Consider the following 20,858-nt stretch of genomic DNA (forward strand, 5'->3'; position numbering starts at 1 on the left):
CATCAGATTCTATTCAGTGCAAGGTAGTCTGTCTGCTCTTGTGACTCATATCTCTCTCTCTCTCTCTCTCTCTCTCTCTCTCTCTCTCTCTCTCTCTCTCACACACACACACACACACACACAGTAAACCATCAGAGTCCAGGGACTGAGGCCAGGAATTCAGGGATTGCCACTCACTTGTCCAGACTGTGATGGTCTCCAGACACTTTGGAGATCCCCTCTGCTGAATGCTCAGTGGTCTACTGATAACTGTTGAACAACAGGCTCTCGGGGGAGGAGGCTGAAAAGCCCTGATCTGTACCATGGGCCCATTTCTGTGGTGTAACTATTCCTATCATGGCTGATCTCACACTAGTGTGGAGCCAGGAAGAGATGTACACAATTGGCTCCGACAAGACTGTCATGCTGGATCCCACAAACCCCATGAGAGCATTATGGGATGGATGCGAATGACCTCTTGGACCACAAGTGCCCTCCCCCAGTCCCCTTTTCCCTCAATTCCTGTTCCACCTTCTGCCTCCCCTTCCTCTGAGCAGTTCAGAAAAAACAGGGTCAACAATCCCCATCAATCCACTAACAATGCGGCCAGCCAGAATAACAGAACTAGAAACCAAACCAAATGAACTTATTGTTTTTTTCCAGATATGTAAAAAGCAAATATATACTTGTTATTGAAAGTGAGGGAGGAATGGGCGGTGACCTTGGAAGGAACAGACCCCATTAAAGTGGCCAGGGTGGGGTTGGCTTGAGGGGCCCTGCTGTGGAAGGTCATGTCCTGTGATTGTGGAACCTGTGGTTGATGGGGTTGGGATGGACTTGGGAAAAGAGGGACGCAGATTTGGGCTGGTGGGGCAGCATAAAGCCCTGGGAAATCTCAGAGGGAAAATGTGGCCATTGTATTGGGGGGTGCTTGAGGAAGGGACCCCATCCATGTACTCCCTGGGGGTCTCTGAGTACAGAGGTGATGCCAGAAGCATATTTATTGCAGAGAGTCAACTCTATCCACTTGGCAGAGAGAGAAACATGACCATTTAGTGGACGGCGATCCATACACCACCCCCCACAGGGAGCCTGTTTCCCCTGAGTGGGTGTAAGCTGGAGATGACAGTCCCGTTGGCTGGTCTCACTGCCCATTTGGTGAAAACAGCTCACCACTGCTTGTAATTCTGTGTTTACGCATACATAGTTTCCCCCAGCCAGCCCCTCACAGAGGCCAGCTGTTGGGCTAGGCATTGATAGTAAGACCCAGAAATCTGTCGCCACAGTGGAGGGAAACTGGCCATGTTTTTCTTCAACATAGTTATTTCCTAGGGTGTTTCCAAGGGAAATTTTGGTGAAGCAAGACATTTGCCTGATGCGAGGCTTTGGCCTGTCAGCCCCTTGTGGAGAGAACGCCTCTGGGCCTCTTGACCAGGAGCGGTCGGAGCAGGGAAGGGGAGGGGGAGCTATGAAACTGGGGGTCTCAAGACCTCCAGGTCTTGAGAGCAAAGGCCAGTCCTCACTGACCCCAAGTCACCACCAGGCTGACCTCACCTTGTCCATTAGGAGGATGGACGACTCCCGGCAGCACAGCTTCCTGATGCTGCGTGGCTGCATCTTGGGCATTTCCAGAGGTGGGCACCCCAATTCTGCCCCGTCCCCTGGAGGCTTTAGCCTTCTCCCTGCTTTATGGCCTTAAGCCTCTAATGAAATACAAAGTAGAAGGTTCCCCTGAGGAAAGCCAGGCCTGGAACTAGACGTCCACTGTTTCCCCAACACGGGAGTGGGAAGAAATAACAGAGGCCCAGGCTCCCTTTACCCAGTTTCTCCCTATTTTAATGTCTCACAGAACTCTAGACAACATCACCTCGGGGGCACTGACACTGAGGCTGCGACACGGAGCACATCCATCCACATCACCCGACAGGATCCCTCCTGTTGCTGCTCTAGGGCCACTCCCAGGGCTCTCCTGCCCCCCGAAACCCCCAGCAGCCACCAGTCTGTTCTATATCTCCAAACTTTTGTCATTTCAAGACAACATGGAAAGGATGTGGAGGAAAAGGAACACTTTTACACTGTCGGTGGGATTGTAAATTGGTACAACCACTATGGAAATCAGTATGGAGGCTCCTCAAAAGACCAGGCATGGAACCACCATGGGCCCAGCTGTCCCACTCCTGGGTGTTTACGCTGAAGAATTAAAGCCATCTTACTGCAGCGACACCAGCTCTCTCCGTGTCTATAGCCAGCACAATTCACAAAAGCCAAACAATGACACTAGCCCAGGCGTCCAGTGGATGAACGGATGAAGCAAATGTATAGATAGACAATGGAGTTTTATCCAGCCTCGAAGAAAAATGAAATTATATCATTTGCAGGAAAATGGATGAAACCAGCGATCATTATGTTAAGCAAAAGAAGTCGAACTCAGAAGGTCAGGGTTGTTACGTTTTCTTTTTTATGTAGAAACTAGAGAAGAAAAGCGAAAAGGGATGGGTCTCATGAAAATCAAACAGTAGTCAGTAGAAGAAAGGCGCCATGGGCTGGGAGTCCTGGGGAGTGATAGTGACCAAATTATATTGTTATTGCTACATTGTGTGCATTTACAGATAGGTAACAACGAAATCCCATCATTATGTGCCACTATAATGCACCAATAAAAAATGTGGGAAAAAAGAATGTTCTATAGATGGACTATAAATGTCCTATAAATAGACTGATTCAGCCCATGTTCTTTTTTTTTCACTCAGTATAATTCCCTGGGGATTTATCAGGTTATGATGTGTATCAATAATCCACCCCTTTTCATTGTCGAGTATGGTATGGAAGGACCAAAGGTTGTTCCACCGTTCACCCAGGGAGGGACATCTGGGAGGCGCCAGGTTTTTTGGCTACAACTGTTAAAGCTTCTGTGAACATTTGTGTGTCAAGTTTAATGTGAACATAATTCTTCATCTTTGGGGGAATAAATATCGGAAGGACAATTACCAATTTGTAGAGCAGTTATATGTTTTTTAAAGAATTTGAGAAAGTGTTTTCCAGAGTGGCTCAGCCATTTTGCTTGAGTGACCTGATTTTCCCAGACCCTCACCAGCATTTGACATTGGTGCCATTTTCCATTGTAGACATTCTGGTAGGTGCGTATCGCTATGGTTTTAACTTGCATTTGCCTAACATTAATGAGGTGGAACATCTTTTCATGGGCTTGTTTTTCATCTGTGTATTCTCTTTGATGAAATGTTTGTGCATGACTTTTGCCTTTTTTCTAAGTGGGTCGTTTGGGGATTTTTGGTTTTGGTCGCTGTGGTGCTGAGGTCTTGCACATGCGCAACAGTGCCCTACCACTGAGCAACATCCCCAGCCCCAGGATTAGTTGGGTTTTTTTGGTCTCTTTTGTTAATTTTTTTGTAGTTATAGATGGACAGAATGCCTTCATTTTATTAGTTTATTTTTATGTGGTGCTAAGGATCGAACCCAGCGCCTCACACATGCTAGGCAAGCGCTCTGCCACTGAGCTACAGCCCCAGCCCAGGATTCATTGTTTTTTCACTGTTAAATTTTAAGAGTGCTTTATACATTTCAGATATCACTCCTTAATACTGTATTTTTTTTGTGGTGATTAGTTGGAACCTTAGTTCTTCAGCTCTCCTTACAAATTTAGTACACACTGGTCCTGCTTAGCAGAGGACAGGGTACATCTCTGGAGCACAGTGAACTTGCCGGATTACTCCAGCTCAGAGCCTTGGCAAGGCTGTTTGTTGATTGCCCCTAGTTCTCTTCAGATCTCCTGAGTGTCCTGCCATGGAAGCTACAAATCTTCTAGTCCATCCCACACACTGGAGATGGCTGGGAGCTTTGGTAGTGACCCGGCTGCCACGCCTCCCTCCAGGGCAGCAGGTCCAGCCTACTCCTGAGCCATTTCAAGGTGCCCTAAGCCAAATTTGCCCTTGAGTCTTTGTGTTCCTTGTCACAGGTTCTGCCCTTAGATCTTTGCCATCCATTATGGATCCAAAGTGTCCTACAGGACACAAAATAAACAGCAGAAAGGACAGCCACTGGGAGCGCACAGCTTAACATATATCCACAGCTCATCAGGGACAAGTGAGCATGCAGGCTGCAGACTCCACGGCATCAGCCCAGGATGCTCAATGCTCCTGAAAAACACTTCAGAAAAAACTCTGTTCAACCAATCAGTGCAGCAGAGGAAGCCTTGGATGGGTGAGCACAGAGCTGCAATCTACATAGACCTGAGGTTCAGTGGGAGGGTTGCAGGACTGGACCTCAGAGCCCCAAGCAGGATATAGGTCTTTATTGGGGTGAAAGGACAGCAGATCCTCTGACATCTGCCCTCAACTTCTGAACTGGAGGAATAAAGAACTCAGCCCATCCAGAGTTCTGTCATGCTTAAAGTAAGCTTTGCAGAGCTAGTAGCACCTTGGAATCTATTTTTTTTTCTTTTCCTACATTATAGGGGGAGAAATTGGTCTAGCAAAATGGACCACACCATAACAGTGAAAGGGTTCACGACTTCTTAAGAAACCCTCTGACTTCTATAGCCTGAACTTGAGCAAAACTGGAAAATCAGAAAATTCTTTCCTGTTGCAGCTCTTAAAATCTTGCAAAGGATGCCTGATCTATCCCCTATCCTGATTCCATGCAGAAAGCTGGGGCATGAAGTGGCTCTTTACTGAGTTTTCTATGAGTGTGTCTCATAAAATACATTTAAACTCCCCCTTCCTGCCACCCTCACTGGCTCTGGCCCACAGATGGGCTTCTTGTTAGCAGGCGTGATGTACAAGCCAGGCCCTCTTTTAGATGAGCTGCCAGCTCAGTTTGCTTGCTTTTCTTTTTCATCTAAACCCCAAATACCTCAGAACCAGCACCTGCAATTTTTCCTAACATATCCTTTGAACTTGCGGCAACTTAAACCAGAGAAGGATTCATTTCTTAGTTGCAATTTAGGCCGCCCTCTGCCACGCTGTTTCCAAGAAACAACCCTGGGCTTCTCTTCCTACCCACCTCCTAACAACCAGAAGGAAAAAAAAAAAAAAAAAAAAAAATCCCTGTCTGCTCAGCTGCTAGAAGGCAGGGGTGGGTTGTTCAACTCTGGGTCCAGCCCACCTCGGAGTTGAGTGACTGTCATGTCTGAAATCCCTGTTGACTGGGTCAACACCAGGTTTTCTTCACTGAGGCTTTCCTTTGCTGTCTTTGCCATTTTGTTCCCTGAGAACAAACTCTCTGTCCAAGGTGACCTAAGAGAATTTGTCCTAATGCGTATGGGGACATGGAGAGTGAGATTTATTTAAAGTTCATTGATGTTTCCCTGAAATTCCCATGACCCCTTATTTTCCTGCAAGATTTCTATGGGGTATGTTTGACAGAAAGGAACCAGGGGCCGAGCAAGGGGGCTTCTGACCAAGAAAGGGGCACCGAGCACTGGACTGGGAGTCCAAAGTCCTGGTGTCCATCTGTCAGCTGCAGCAGCAGCCTGTGGGTGTCTCCACCTGCTTCCCCTGGACAAGGAGGGCTGGCTAAGGCTCGCTGCCCTTAAAGTCCACAATCACCTGCACAGTTGTTAAGTGGTCTGGAAAGTCCCAGAGGTGACCTGGAGGCTGCCAACCTATGAAATCCGACATCTGTGGACAAAACAGAGCAAAGATGGCAACAGGAATCGGGGGGACAGAGAACTTCAGGCGCCTGAGTCAAGCCAGGAACCAGGTCTTCCCAGCTGGCAATACTGTGTGTTGTCATATATTGTCACCAGGAGAAGCAGGCACTGTCCCCTTGACTCCGCTGGAAGGGAGTAAGGAATTTTGGTTATTTGAAATTGAAATAGAAATGCTCTTCTTTTTATTTTTTTTTTAATTTGTGCATGTTATTCTTTTCAAATGGTTCCTAATGCTTTTTAAGTTAGAAACACACACTTATTAAATTTTATTGGACCTGACTTTTTTTTTAAATGAAACGGTTCATGTTTGTTTATTTAATCTAAGAACACTGTGAAAAAACGACTGAGATACTAAGGGCAGAGTGAATGAAGAAAATTGCTTTTGGACTAAGGGAGAGGTCAGTGTAAGAAATATTATTTCCTTCTCAGAAGTGAGGGGACATACAAGTTAAAGGACAACAAGAAAAAGTAATAAAACAAACGCAGAGCACAGGGCAGTTTATAGTCTACTTGGGCCTGGTCTCTTTGAAAAATCAGGGTCATTAAATATTTTTTTTTAAATTGGAGAACCCGGGCTAGGGTTGTGGCTCGGTGGCAGCGGGCCTGCCTAGCATGTATGAGGCGCTGGATTCGATTCTCAGCACCACATATCAATAAATAAAATAAACGTCCATTGACAACTAAAAAAATATATAAAAAAGAAAATTGGAGAACTGGGATGAGGTTGTGGCTCAGCTAGCACATGCGAGGCCCTGGGTTCAATCCTCAGCACCACATAAAAATAAGTAAAATAAAGGTCTTGTGTCCAACTAAACTAAAAATATAAATATTTTTTTTTTAAATTGGAGAACTGATCTAAATTGAGACATTACAATGCCAGCTCCTTGATTAAATCCTGGTTTGGAAAAAAAAAAAAAAGGACATTTAAAAAATTCTACTTTCTGGGTGCTATGGCACACACCTATAATCCCAGGAGCTCAGGAGGCTGAGGCAGGAAGATCGCAAGTTCAAAGCCAGCCTCAGAAATTTAGTGAGGCCCTAAGTAACTCAGTGAGACCCTGCCTCTTAAAAATATATATATATTTGGGGGAAGTTTGAATGTGGAGCAGGTATCAGAATGTACTGGGAACTTTTGTTCATTTCATTAGGTGTGATCAATGTTCTTGTTTTAGGTAAAGCATCATGCCTGATTTTCTTTAAAATAGTTTGGCAAAAAAAAAAAATAGGAACAGCTGGAGGAAACATGGTAGAGTATTCATGATTATGAAGAATAGGCGATGACTTTATTGTAATCATATTTTCACTTTTCTGAAAGTTTTGTCCTAATGAAGTTTTTTAAAAGTAATGTGTTTCTGGAAATTTGTCAGCAGTAAGAGGTAGGAATGTGAAGATGGGGACAAATCCACTGGACGTCCTCCCAGCTTTGCCTCAGAATCATACCAGGGGAACTGATGGAACTGGGCGGCTGAAGTCTTCGTGAAGTAACCTATTTCCCTACTGGGAAAAAAAAAATCAAGAGAACCCCCAAGAGCTCCATGAATGAAGGAGAGGCCACTTTGTTCTCACTCCACATGGCTGGCAGGACTTGGGACAGGGCGTTGACATTCTCTACCCGCTGAGAACAGACACTAGAGATGGATGGCAGGATGGCCGTGAGGGTCCTGGGAGCCCTGACACCCCAGCCCCAGCATGCCACCGACCCCTGGCCCCAGGACTCACACCGAGTGTTCTCCTGGACTGACTTCTCAAGAAGGTGCCTACAATTATCTGAATGTTTGTGTCCCCCAAGACCCCAAATCATTGGTTGAAACTAGACACCAATGCAAACGAAGTAAGAGGTGGGACCTTGAGGAGGGACTTAGGTCATGAGGCTGATGTCCTCACACAGAGGTTAGTGCCCTTATGAAAGAGACCCCAGGGAGCTGCCTGGACCCTTCCACCATGTGATGCAGACACAGCTAGAAGATGTCTGTCTACGAAGAAGTAGACCTCACGGGACATGGAGTCTGCCAGGGCCTTCATTATGAACTTCCCAGCCTCCAGAACTCTGAGAAATGCATTTCCAATGTTTATAAACCCCCTGGTCTAAGGTATTTTGTTATAGCTGCCCAAACGCACTAAGACAACACCCCTTAAAAATTGTACCCAAGATGCTGGAAGTATTCCAAGTTGATCTGGTTGGAGTTATGTGTGGATAGTCATTGAGTGGCCCACTTGAGATTCATCTACTGAAATGAGCGTTAGTTATGCCTGTTGTTTTAAAAATGTTTTCTACACACGCGCGCGCGCGCACACACGCACGCACACACACATGCATTCCAGCAAATTAGGGAAGAAAGAGTGAAATTTTAGCTTTTTATCTTGGAAATTTCTAAAATAATTACTATATTTCAGAACAAACACTCAACTAAAAGATCAAGATTTGAATATGTGCTTTTAAAATCAAGCAATGGGCAAGAGAGATGTTTAACGTCTCAACCATTTTAAACTTTTAAGCTTCTGTGTATCCGACCAATCATTTCTTGATCTCTTTGTTAGTCTAACATTAGTACTGGGCGGTTTATTGTACAAAGTCTTGCAGTTCTTTAAGTAATAAATACATCAGAACATTTCTTCCAAATTATTAAAAAAATACACTGGTGTTGATTTTTCTTTTCAGTACATGGGATTGAACACAGGGGTGCTCTACCACAGAGCTACATCCCCAGCACTTTTTTCATTTTATGTTAAGACAGGGTCTCACTAGGTGTGGAGGTTGGCCTTGAACTTGTGATCCTCCTGCTTCAGCCTCCCAAGTACCTGGGATTACAGGCATGTGCCACCATACCCTCCTATGGCATTGATTTTTAAATGGATAAAATGAACAGAATTCTCCAAGTGATGGCCATCTGGATATTTGGGGCTGGCAGAGGTCAAAGTGAGGGGTGAGTATACCAAAAACCAGTGAAAGGAGGTGGGAAAAAACCTCATTGCAGTTTAGGTCAGCCTCAAAACCCCTGCCTCTGACCAACAGCCCTGGGACTGGGCTAGAGAGAGAAGCACTGTCCAGTGCAGTACCAGCCTCTGTGCCACTTGTACCTGGAAGCCAGGCCATTGGCCTTGGTCACCTGGCATCAACCTGGCAGCTCTACGGCTACCTATCCTGGACCTGGGCTCTTGGAAGCAGTTTATTACAAGACCCCTTACAACTGGACCTGGGGAGGGGGCTCCTCAGGGTACCTCCCTGGGGAAAAGAGGGTCCATGCAGGATCGCCAGGGCCTCCAAATGTCCTCCCTCCAGCAGGAGCCTTCCTCTGAAGGCAGCCCAGGGATGCCCTCCCTCTGCAGCTCACCAGCTCCCCCCTGAGGTAGAGCTGGGAACTTCAGGAAGGCTGTGAGCCCTGCACATCCTGGAAAGCATTCTTCTTGCCACGGGAAAGCCACCGAGATCCAAGTGGCCTCCAAAGAAAGACTTCCAGTCCCTTTCCCCTTCCTTCAGATGCAAAATGTCTGGAGAAGAGACACCCCAGCTCCAGCTTTCTCACCATTCCCCTGGAGTGCTGGGCCAACTCCCTGAGAGTGTTCTCGCCTCTGCTGGGCCACCAGGCTTGACGAGGAACCTGGCTCCAGGTTGGAGACCTGGCTGCAGGGGCATCTGTCACCAGGTCTCACTCTCATGTCCTTGGCTGCCCCTTGGCCCGGCCTCCTCTGGGACCCGGAGACACCTAGGTGTCCTCTGGACCCTGCTCTGAGAAGGCCCTCGTTTTGGAGACTGCAATCATGTGAACCCATTCAGATCCAGCTCACTGACCTGGAGGCCCTTCCTGAGGCTGCTCAAATGACAAGGGCAGCAGAGTGTGGAGGGGAGGAGGGGGAAAGTGACCGTGGGAAGACCCCCAACCTGAGAGTCAGTGATCAGACCAAACCATGGATCTGCTGCCCTTCCCTTTGTGACCATGGACAGACCACACCGCCTCTCCGTAGCTTGCCTACGGGCACCCGGCAATGCCCGTATGTGTATTGCCCCATTGAATCTCATGTAATGCTAGGTTCTGAATGTGTGTGTCCCTCCAAAATGCATATGCTAAAACCTGACCCCATGAGACTACAGCAAGAGTAGGGCCTCTGGGCAGATGATTAGATCACCAGGGCTCCAATTTCAGAATGGAATTGAGCCCTCATAGAAGAGACCTGAGGGTGCCTGTTTGCCCTTTTCAGCATGTGAGGACGCAGTGAGAAGCACCATTAGGAGGAAGCTGGCCCTCCCCACCCGACACCAAATCTCCCAGCACCTTGATCTTGGACTTCCCAGTCTCTGGAACTGTGAGCAATAAATTTCTATTGTTTATAAGTTATCCAGTCTAAGACATTTTGTTATAGCAGCTTGAACAGACAAAGGCATAAACACTGATATTATCCCCTCTAACAGGTGAGGAAACTTAGGCTTCAGAAAGCTGTGACTTCCCCAAGATGGAACAGTTAGGATTAGATGGAACAGCTAGGGTTAGAATTTAGGCAGTAGAACTTCATGGCATGATCATAACCAAAATCCTTGAGCTAGCCAACAGCAAAGTGACGTTGGTGATGATGGTGGTGATTGACAGAGGTTCTTCAACTGCAAGATTCTGGGAAATCTACAGTTATGGTTTAAAAGCGAGGTGGCCCCCAAAAGCTCGTGTGTGAGACAATGTAAGAACGTTCAGAGGTGAAATAATTAGATTTTGAGAGTTGTAACCTAACTGGTGGATTAATCCACTTATAGGGATTAACTGAGCAGTAGTGTAGGCAGGTGGGGAGTGGCTAGAGGAGGTGGGTCACTGGGGTGTGCTTCCAGGGTTTGTATTTTGTCTCCTTTCTTGTTGCCTGAGCTGCTTCCCTCTGCCACACCCTTCTGCCATGCTGTGGCCTCACCTCTATGGTCTGAGACCTCTGAAACTGTGAGCCAAATGAACTTTCCCTCCTCGAATTGTTCTTGTCAGATCTTCTGGTCACAGTGGACCAACACTGACGAAAACACCTGCAAATTTAGTAAAAGTGCAAACATTTTCATGTCTCTGGGTCATAACCAGTGACCTTACCCGGCCTAGAAAAGGGCGGAGAAATCTGCCCCTGGAGGGGCAGAGTAGCCTCCTGGGAGACCAGGGCCTCGCCTCTGTCATCAGCCGAGGACTGTAAATACAGATCGCTACAAAGCAGACTGCAGCCCTGTGTCATTTCCCCGACCATGAGAGGGCGAGCGGGGTGACAAGTGGACCAAAAGCCACATACTTGCTAAGTCATCCTTCCTCTGGAGACCAAAACCCAGCAGATTCTTTTCCTGGGAAACAACTCTATCAAGCAGACATCTGTTACTGCGAGTCGATCTGTATGCCATAACAGTTTAAAAAACAGAGTTTAAATGCTTAAATAAGAAGAAAACAGTTTGCCTACGTTGCAAAACAGCATATAAACTGTGCTGGAATTAGCACAAGGGAAATATTTATCTTCTAGATAATCTCAAAACAGGACTTTTTTTTGGATGCTGTATAATTATGTTTATTGGCGTGGAAAGACGTTCACGATATATCACTAAAGGAAAAAAAAACTAGTTGCAAACATGAAAATGGACTTTTAAAAGAGCATGGGCCTTGCCTCCCTGGCTGGGGCCAGGCCCTCTCTGCGTGTCCTGCAGAAAAAAGGGAAGACTGGACCAAGACTGGTGGGTGACAGCCTTCTCCCAGGATCGTGTTTTCTAGATGGAATGGCCAACGATTTGCCTGAGCTGGAACCTGGCCTGGGCAGGTGTGGTGAAAAGGGGTGGACTGTGGGGTCCAGAGACCTGGGTTCCAGTCCTGGTAACACCAACTGCAGCCACAGTAACTGTGACAGGTGCAGGGTTCTGAGATTAGCTCCCCCCACCCATCTGTAGGAGTCACATCTGCTGCACAAGAGCGACACTCTGATGCACACCCCCCACCCGTGGGAGGCACTCAGGAAGTGGTGGGATCCTCTGAGCCTCCAATCTGTTTTGTTATGACAACGACGTGGGTTGACCTTTTCCCAAGGGGCAACATCGAGGTGCCAGGCTGTGAATGAGATCAACTGAAATTTTAGATCCTGGCCCTTTTGGTATTCACTCAAGGAATATTTCTGAGCATCTGCTGTGTGGCTACTCCGGGCCAAGCCCTGGACTGGTGGCTGGGAACACAGTGAAGCAGCCCCTGTCGTTAGGAGACAGGTCGCAAACCAGCAACAGATAACCAGCCATGCCTGGGGCTCTGGAGGGGCTGGGAGAAGCCCTAGGGTCAAGGGGCTGCTCCCAGAGTTCCTCAGGAATGGACTCTCCCAGAAGCTAGCATCAGGCCTTGACTGGCCAGGAGGAGAGCCGCCAAGGTCAGGAGCAAGCTGTTATGAGCAGAGGAGGCAACAACGCACTGCTTGCAGATCCCAAATGAGGCCCAGAAGGCGAGGCAGAGCCTCAGCCGGGCAGCAGGATGTGGGGCTGGGCTCGGATCTCCCTGGCCTTGCAGCCATGAGGCCATAGTTATGACCCAAATTTTTATTCTTAGAACAAGGAGAAGGTAAAGAAGAACTTACTCAGAGTGAGCAGCTGGCCCCAGTTTGTGTGCATATTTATACACTGGGGGTGTGCAGTGGGCAGCACAGACGATATAAACCATATTTATGGTTTATAATGGGCATTATCCCAGGGAAATTGTTAAGCTCACCTCCCCTCTCTCTCCGAAGGGTCTTGTTTGATAAATTACATAGTCACTGCAATATCAGGGAATTTTGCAAATGGAAATGCCTAGAAGAGCTGGGAGGCTGTAGCAGCCACTGCAGGTGCCACCTGTAACCCTGGCTCAAAGGCCCTGACAAGAGGGACCTCAGCTTTCTGCATGGGCCACTTTGGACTTGCAATGCCCAGGGAGAGCCCTGCTCTGCTCAAGGTCTAAGGACGATGTCCACATGGAAGTTTCCTCTCTCCTGCCTCCGGTCCCCATCCCTTTACAGCCTGCTAACCTCGTGAAGAAAAGCCATTGAAAAACCCCTGGAAGCTGTGGGTACAAGACCATTTACCACTTAAATAAACGCAAGTTCTAGAACATCCACAGCCAAAATGAAAGTAAACACAGATGGAATGTGAGCCGTGACTTTGCTTGCCTAGTAGTTTGCAAAGCTTGTAAACAAAGTGTCCTCTCAGATTCAGAGCTGGGGCCCGGGAGGTGGGTACCAATGAATCAGCCCCCAACTCCGTGACACGTGGAGGGGTGTAGACCTGGTTGGCAGAGCCCTGGGGGAGACTCCGCTGACTGACCATCCAGTCCGTATCTGGAGTTCACCTGTGGCTGAAATGAAAAGCTGATCCCTGGGATGGAGGGCTTGGAACTTCACATCACTGTCAACATGAAGCTTGACATCCTGGTATTTAGGGGGAAGTCACAACCCAGCTTGTGTGCTAAGAGCTGAGCACAACCAGCTGGTCCCATCCTTCCAGCCCCCTCCCAGAGGGGGTCACTTTCCTTCCTATGGCGGTTTTTAGGAAAGAACTTATATCATCACATTCGCTCCCTGAGGGGCAGGGTTCATGCCTCTTTCTTTCCTCTTACAACATCCTCGAATCTACTTTTTGGCCCAGGACGTGGTAGGTGCTTGTTAAATATCTGTCACATGAGTGAATACGCACACATAGGCCAGTGTTCACCACAGCAGTGGCTGCCGGGGGTCTTTCCAGGCCTTCGACGGACCAAAAAGGGAGCGGGGTCAGGAGGCAGGTGGGGCTTCGGCTTCAGCCTCAGCCACTCACAGGCATGTGGCTGTGTGGGTCGTGTCCTTTATTTTTGTGTTCTCATCTCAAATCTCCTCTAAGGCAAAGAGAAAGAGGCACCTGGAGATTCCCACCAGGCCTGCGGGGGGAGCTCCACAGGACGGGGCAGGACCACAGGGAGGAAACGGACCTGAACTTCCACTCAGAAAGCTGGGCAGGCCAGCAGAGTGGATCAGGAGGGATGCTGAGCAAGTGTGGAGTCAGAGGAAAAGGTCAGCAGGCTGTGTCCCCACATAAGGAAGATGAGTGTGCGAACTCGGAGCTAGAGGTTAACATAAATATGTGAATAGCCCGCTATAGTGCACTAGGGAACAGAGGGGCCTGTGGCCAAGTGGAGAGGACACTCAGGCTCTGCTTGAATCTGGACTGCAAGATTTAAAACATTTGCCCCACCAAACACAACAGAACACCCACGGCCTGCAGGCTGAGCCCGTGTTATAAGCGGGTCTTTTTATCTGATACTTGGGCATCTGGGGCCTTGCTGACCCCAGAGGGGCTGTCCCTCCTGGGGCTGGCTGCTTCCTCCGCAGGCACAGCCAACCCAGAGCATATAACCTTTATGTGACACCTCCCTACCAGGCTCTCCTGCTCTGGGCCCCTATTCACCTGCCCTAATCACCCCAGGGCCAGGTACCAGACAAATGGGGACAATCCAAACATCCCAGAGTCCAGTGAAATGATGCAAACTAGCCAATCAGCCTGCTGACCATCTTGCCTCTGCCAACAAAACCACAATGAAGGCTCCCGCTCACGATTTGCCCTTCTGCCTTCTCACAGACCCTGGTGCACTCCCATGTGACCCTGCCCAACCTAGTATGCCTTCTCCTCTTCAGAACCGTAGCAGACTCTTTTCAGTGGAAAACGTCTCCTGAGCTGTTGGCTTTACTAGACCTGATCAATAATAAAAACCACTATCCCTCACCCAGTGCAGACCCAATGTAAAGACGGATGGATGGATGGATGAGAGAACAGACGGACAGACAGAAAGATGGAAGTGAAGGGCTGGAGAGAGGTGTTCATCTGGCCGCAGGGATTCCCTGTGCTTTTTCCATTTTCCTTTTGCGACTGTGTCAGGACTCTGAACTCTGAACATGCCTCAGTTCCGTGAGTGGCACAGACACAGGAGCTCGGGCAGGAGCAAGTCAGGGAGGGGTGGCATATCTTTGGTAGACAACCTTCTGGCTGTTTCCTTTACCTAGGGCCTTATAAAAAGATCATCATCTAAAAGGGCCCCTGAACCCAGTGGTGAAAGGGGGAAACTCGGAGCGAGGCCTCCAGCCCACCTCCCTTCCCAGCCCAAAGGGGGCCACCTGCAGCCGCACGTCACTCTGCACCTGTGGGATGCCCCGCGCACATCCGCATCCCGTACACTCTGCCCGATCCAGAGGAAGCCGAGCTGCAGAAGCCGTGTTGTTTCGCATCTTCACTCTGAGCATGCACCCATCTATTCTGCTTGGCTGTGACCATATTTCTCTGGTCCAGGAGCCTTGGGTGTCCTTCTCAGCATCCCTGTCTCATGCCCAGGTCCTCAGACAGGCAGAGAAGGCAGAGGCAGGAGTCCTGTCTGGGAAGCTCTGAGGCAGCGGAGACAATGTTTGCTACTTCTGACGGACAGTCAGGGGGGTTACTTGGTCCTCAGTGGTGAATGTTTCCCAGAGGCCATCCTCCCCCCAGGCCCAAGATGGAAGGACTGCACCTAACCATAGTGGACGGACGACCCGGCTAGGGAATGTGGGGGACTGTCTGTTGGAAGGTCATCAGTAGGGAGGCTACAAACTGGCTTATCCAGAACAGAACCAGTTCATGGTTTATAATGGGCATTATCCCAGGGAGATTATAGAACTCACCTCCCCTCTCTCTCCAAAAGGTCCTGTTTGATAAATTATACAGTCACCGCAATATCAGGGAATTTTGCAAATGGAAATGCCTAGAAGGCTTACAAGCAACCGAGGCTGGTTACTTTGTACAAATCAGAGTTTGAGGCTTGGCAAACACGTTGGGGAAATAGCAGCAGGCCCTGCAGATGGCAGGGACCTTAAGTAAAGGGAACCGAGCCTGGCTTGGACTTGGTGGGCTCCACTGTAGAGGAGGAATTCTCTGGGGTGGCAGGGAACACTGGGCCCACCATGCTCCATTCACAGCCTCTCCAACAAGAAAAGCAGGCTCGGAGCAGCACCTCTACTCCCTGCCTGAGGTCTCAAGCCAGAGGAAAAAAGTCCAGCAAAGGCAGAGGAGAAAGATTGTGATTTGTCCCCACACGGGCTCTGGGAGAAGGGGTATATTCCTACCAACTCCATGATCAGGACCCGTCTATGCCATAGTCCTGTTCACCACCACCTGGGGTTGGTAAGGGCACCCTGAACAATTTCCCATTTGTCTTTTTTTCCTTCCTGGTTAAGTGAGATCTTATTTCTGTTGAGCTGAACTATTTATCTGTGTGGCATGAAATGTCACGGATTGCGAGCAAAACCAAGACCAACCCACGCACAAGAAATAATAACCCTTTAGTGCTGCTCACACGCAACTCCCCAAATCTTTAGGCTGTCAGCGACTCATTTTCTTTGTCCAGCACTGAACTTGCTCTCAAGAAGAACTGAACTCAAAAGACAACTGACAGACAACAGCCTTGGGAGCCTGATGTCACATGAATTCATGCTCGAGTTAATTTGCAAGTGAATCTGGTGACACACACAATCCCTTGCCACAGAGGCCGGGCAAAGACTTACAAGGTAAAAGTGGCTGTAGGTTTCACCTTGTGGCCTCACGTGAAGTTTAATCAAGCTATTAAATGTCCCAAGCGTCCAGTGTGGAAGGAACCTCTGTTTGCTTGTTTTGTGAACTGAAACTTCAAAGCTATTTTTATGTAAGATTAGCCATCATGCAAAACTTACTGGTCAAGCAGTTAATAAAATACACACACCCCATTGAAGGGTTTTGTACATCTCAGTCCTTGCACATAACAAAGCAATGATAACCCCACAGAGTCCTGAGAGCAAGCCCCTTTGCTTGGTGAGGGCGGTAGTCCTGGCTTTTCGGGGCTCATGTGTTATAAATTCTGGAAGCTCGTTTAGCTGCAGTTTGAGCATCGGGTTCATCTTCCTCCTCTTCCTCGGTTCGTTTGTATTTCAAAAACAAGTCAGACTTTAAGAAGCGACTGTAGCTGTCGTACTTCATGAGGTTGAAGATCTGAGGAGGAAAGAGAAAGAGTCTGAAGGCTGCAGCTAATCCAGGCCATGAATCATCCTATCAAATATTTATTAAATACCTACCGTGTGCCAAAGAATACACAAAGAAAGCTAAAGTAAGGCATGCGCTAGATGAGGCAAATTTCCTGGTCATTATGCAATCATTTCAATGGAACATATAGCTTAGAGAGTCACATGAACAAATATGTCTTTATTTTGCACGGCAGAACAGATTCACGCTGCACTGATTCATACCTTCGTATGAAAGGGCCCTTTAAGAATTGCCACTATATCTGGAGAGATAATACAGGGATGCATTTCTCTAAGAGCTGGAGGTAGCAGAACAGAACTCCCAGCAACCAATCCCAGGCTGCCTGTCCTCCTCCTCACCTGCAGCGTGGGTAGGGAAGGAAAGCAAATCCTTTTCTTCTGTATGGACCATCTCTTTTTAAGAAAGCCCTCGCCCTTTATTTCCCTCCCTCACCTGTCAATTTTCAGGACATCTGAGATCTAAACATCCACAGTGCACCCAAGGTGCGTTCTCTTTCAGCACAAACACAGGCTCCAACAAGCAGAAAGTTTCAGAAGAGCCTAGAAGGTTGCTCACCGTCAGGCGGGGTTGTCAAGTGAGTGGTAAAATCCTGACATCTTTTAAACCCACCCTCGGTCAACACAGAGTTTTGTAAACTAAATATCAGATGGATTCTAAGACCTCAGAACATCGACTTGGGGGATGGGCAATGCCTTTGGAAACAACTGGAACCTTCAGCCTTCATACCTTCATTTTCCAAAGTTGGCTGCAACTGCAGGAGAACCCAACCACCCAGGTCATGCTGCAGTAAGTCCAGCCCACGGCCAGGAAGGATTCAAGGAAGCTGGGTGCTCTTTAAACTGCCCTTCCAGCCTTGCCCAAGCTCTTTAGAGCACTGATCTATTTTGAAGCAATCTTGTAATCCTATGTGTGATTATGATTTGCTGAGGTTTGGAGAAACTATTTTTTAAAATCCCAGAAGATGCAAAAATCCTAGCCAGGGATGAGGCTTGAGATGAGGAAGGCCATTACCCTTTCACGGCCTCCCACAAACGTGCAAAGCAGGTGTCACTGTCCCTCACCACCTGCCCTGTTCAGCCTTGCTGGGCACAGGGTCCCCAGAGGGACCTTCTAGATACCTATAAGTTGAAAGTCCAGAACAGATGTTCAAAGTGTGACTAAAGGAACTGGCTTTGTGAGGCTCCCGGGGCATGCAGCCTGTATCCCCTCACGCCCCCAGATCCACAGTGAATGGGACCCACCACTCAGGGCAGGATGCGGTGTGACCTCCTCTCCCACACACGAAGTCTCCGTGTGTGGGAGAGGAACATCCTGTTTGTCTGTAGTGGCTCTGAGGCTCAGACTTCAAAGGAGAACAGAAAAAGGGCTGCTCTGGAGGCACCCAGGGCTGGAGGGCGGGGAGGCAGGAGGCTGCCTGGCTGAGAGGGTGCTCAGATGCTGCAACGGCCACCAGGAGATCCCAAGAGGCCGCAGTCCCCTCTCGCCAGCCCTCCTGGATGCCAGCTCAGCAGGAAGGGGCAGGAACTATGTCAAAAGGGCCTGAGGGCCACTCCCTGCTGCGGCAGGTGTGAAATGCCCCAGCAAGCCCAGAAGTCCTTCAGGCTGAGGCTACCTGCCCCGGGGCCTCCCCACCTCCCAGTGCCACAGACTCACCAGGAAGCAGCTGTGGCCATGAGGCCTAGACAGATTTTAAAAAGGAAAGGATGTGGCTTCCACTGGCCTCATCCTTCTGGCTGTGAGCAGCCTGATGGCACTACATGGGGTCCAGAGCCAGCTTCCCACTCCCACCAGCAATGGGCCTCCCAGGCATGGGCTTAGGAGCTTCCCACTCCCACCGCAGAGCTCCTTGTGGACTCAGCAAGACAGCCAAGAGGACACAGAGGCGCCTAAAAATCAATCCCAAGAAAAGGCAGTGTACCCAGCCACAGACCACGTTGTTATTTATCTTAGGACAAATGGCCATGAAGGGATCCAATAAATGTTTTTCCACGAGTGACCAGAAACCACCCAGTGTGCACAGCAGAGGCTGATGAAGTGAACCAGGCCAGGACCAACACTACCAAGACGTGACCACCGCCAGGCAATGGACCGTGAGTTCTCTCAGACATTCTCAAGGACCTTGATTTTACGGAGAAGGAAATGGGGGCTTGGGGCTCAGTACTTTGCCTGATGGTGAGTGTATGGGTCAGCTCTGGCTGCTATAACAAGTACTACACACAGTCTCTCACAGTTCTGAAGGCCAGAAGTCCAAATGCCAACAGGGATGGTTTCTTCTGAAGCTTCTCTCCCGGGTTGTAGATGGTCATCTTTTCTCCGTCCTCACATGGTCATCCCCCTGTATGTGTCTGGGTCTGAATCTCCTCTTCTTATAAACACTCAAGTCAGGTTGGATTAGGGTCCACTCCAATGACCTCATTTAACTTAATTACACCCACTTATGGGCCATCTCCAAATACAGTCACATTCTAAAGTAATGGGGGATAGGACTTCAACATATGAACTGGTGGTGGTGGGGCCACATTTCAACAGTAAGCAAGGGATGTGAGGGGTGCCAACTCTAGCTGGGTAGCTCCCCAGCCCACACCACCAGGCACTGGCCACTCCCATGGTAGAATACACAGTCATCAAAAATAAGGTCTGAAAAGAATTGAGCTTGCAAAACTACCCATGAGTGTTAACTGACTGAATATTAAATACCAATGACATTAAATCTAAAAACAATGACCCCAGGTATGTTCAACTGTGTGTTCATGTGCATAAGAGGAAAATAAATATCTTTAAAGGTCAGTAGCTGGTTGAAGAATGTCCCTCCAATGTATGTCCACCTGGAATCTCAAAATGTGACTTTATTTGGAAATAGGGCTGGTGAAGGATGCAATGATAAAGCCGCGTTGCATTTAGGGTGGGTCCCCATCCAAGGACTGGTGTCCTCTTCAGAAAAGGACACACTGAGACACACAGGGAGGTGGCCATGTGAAGACAGGTGGAGATCTGTGTGCTGGCAGCCACGGCGATCTGCAAGCTGGAAGACACAAGGAAGGCCCCTCAGAAGGAGCACAGCCCTGACGACACCTTGACTTCAGATTTCCAGCCTCCTGACCTGAAAGAAGTTGCTGCTGTTTTAAGCCACTCAGGTTGTGGTCACGTGTTACCACACCCTAGGACACTAGTAACATCAGACCCATCTCATCCCAGTCCTGCTCAGATACAGAAAAAAGCTGCCCTCAGGGTCTCAGATGGTTCTACCAAACCAGGACTCTGGTGGGGAGCTGGCTTCCCTGGGTGAACTGTGACCAGCACCTAAACACGATAAGAATCCTTCAACTGTCTGCAGGGAAGAAAATGGAGACCAGTCTGGCCTGAGACTCAAGGTGGGCAGAAGGCATCGGAGCGGGGTCAGAGCAGATGATGGGTCCCAGGGACAGGCAGCCAGTGAAGCAGAAAACTCAAGTTGGCAGCTGAGTTGCTCTCTGCATCTCCCCCGCCCCTGCCTACCCCATGCCCTGGCCAACACAGCTGTGGCTTAAAGGTTCCAAATTCTGGCAGCTCCACATCTGTGAGCCGCATGCCTACAGTGTAATCTTGAGCAGCACGGCCTTGGGATCCAGTCCTGCAGGCGGCTGGAGGTGGGCCTGGGAGGGGAGAGAGAGTTGCCCAAGGGCAACTCTTCCAGCACAGGGTCCTTATCCCACCAGGTGCCACACCCACCCCAATCTCAGCACAGTGCATCTTGGACTATTCCAAATGGACTGCGCCAGGAAAGGACTTGAACACAGAAGCACCCCACCCTCCCCCACCCCTGTCAACAGAGAACGGGGCTCAGCGTTCGTTCCATCACTGCTCTGATTCACTGTATGTCAAGCCTAATAAATATTTTAAGACCTCTCAGAAGACAAGCACATTAGAGGACCTAAATGAAAAATGCATCTCCCTTCTCTTCAAAACCCTCTGCCAGGTTATTTCAACCCACACAAGGAAAAAAAAATAATCCTTCAATGCACAAAGTTTTTTTTTTTTTTAAGAAGGATTTCATATTTGCTTCGAAAATTTGGTCTAGTTTTTGTATGCAAATTAAGCAGTTAAAGTTCTAGAATGTGTCCTCTCTCCCCCATACCAAGACTACAGACTTACTTTCCCAGCCAAGTGAACAGACAGGAAGTAGAAAGGAGGAAGCCCCTCTACCTGTGC

The 20,858-nt window shown here is 48.7% G+C and overlaps 1 protein-coding gene across 3 annotated transcripts in view; it reads right to left on the reverse strand.

The window, feature by feature from the left end:
* Positions 1–16,073: 16,073 nt before the first annotated feature.
* Rgs10 (regulator of G protein signaling 10) overlaps positions 16,074–20,858 on the reverse strand; it is a 34,178-nt gene continuing 29,393 nt past the window's right edge. For 2 of the 3 annotated variants that reach the window (XR_007343193.1, XR_007343191.1), the window contains 2 exons: positions 18,899–19,692; positions 16,555–16,619 (listed from right to left, as the gene is read on the reverse strand). Coding sequence is in view for 1 of the 3 variants with exons in the window: in XM_015498320.2 (XP_015353806.1) it covers positions 16,473–16,619 (147 nt within the window). In the remaining 2 variants the exon portion in view is untranslated. Of the gene's footprint in view, positions 16,620–18,898; positions 19,693–20,858 lie in introns of all 3 variants that reach the window. The other variant, XM_015498320.2, reaches the window with a different exon arrangement.

This window comes from Marmota marmota, unplaced genomic scaffold, assembly GCF_001458135.2.
Source record: "Marmota marmota marmota unplaced genomic scaffold, marMar, whole genome shotgun sequence".
NCBI lineage: Eukaryota > Metazoa > Chordata > Mammalia > Rodentia > Sciuridae > Marmota > Marmota marmota.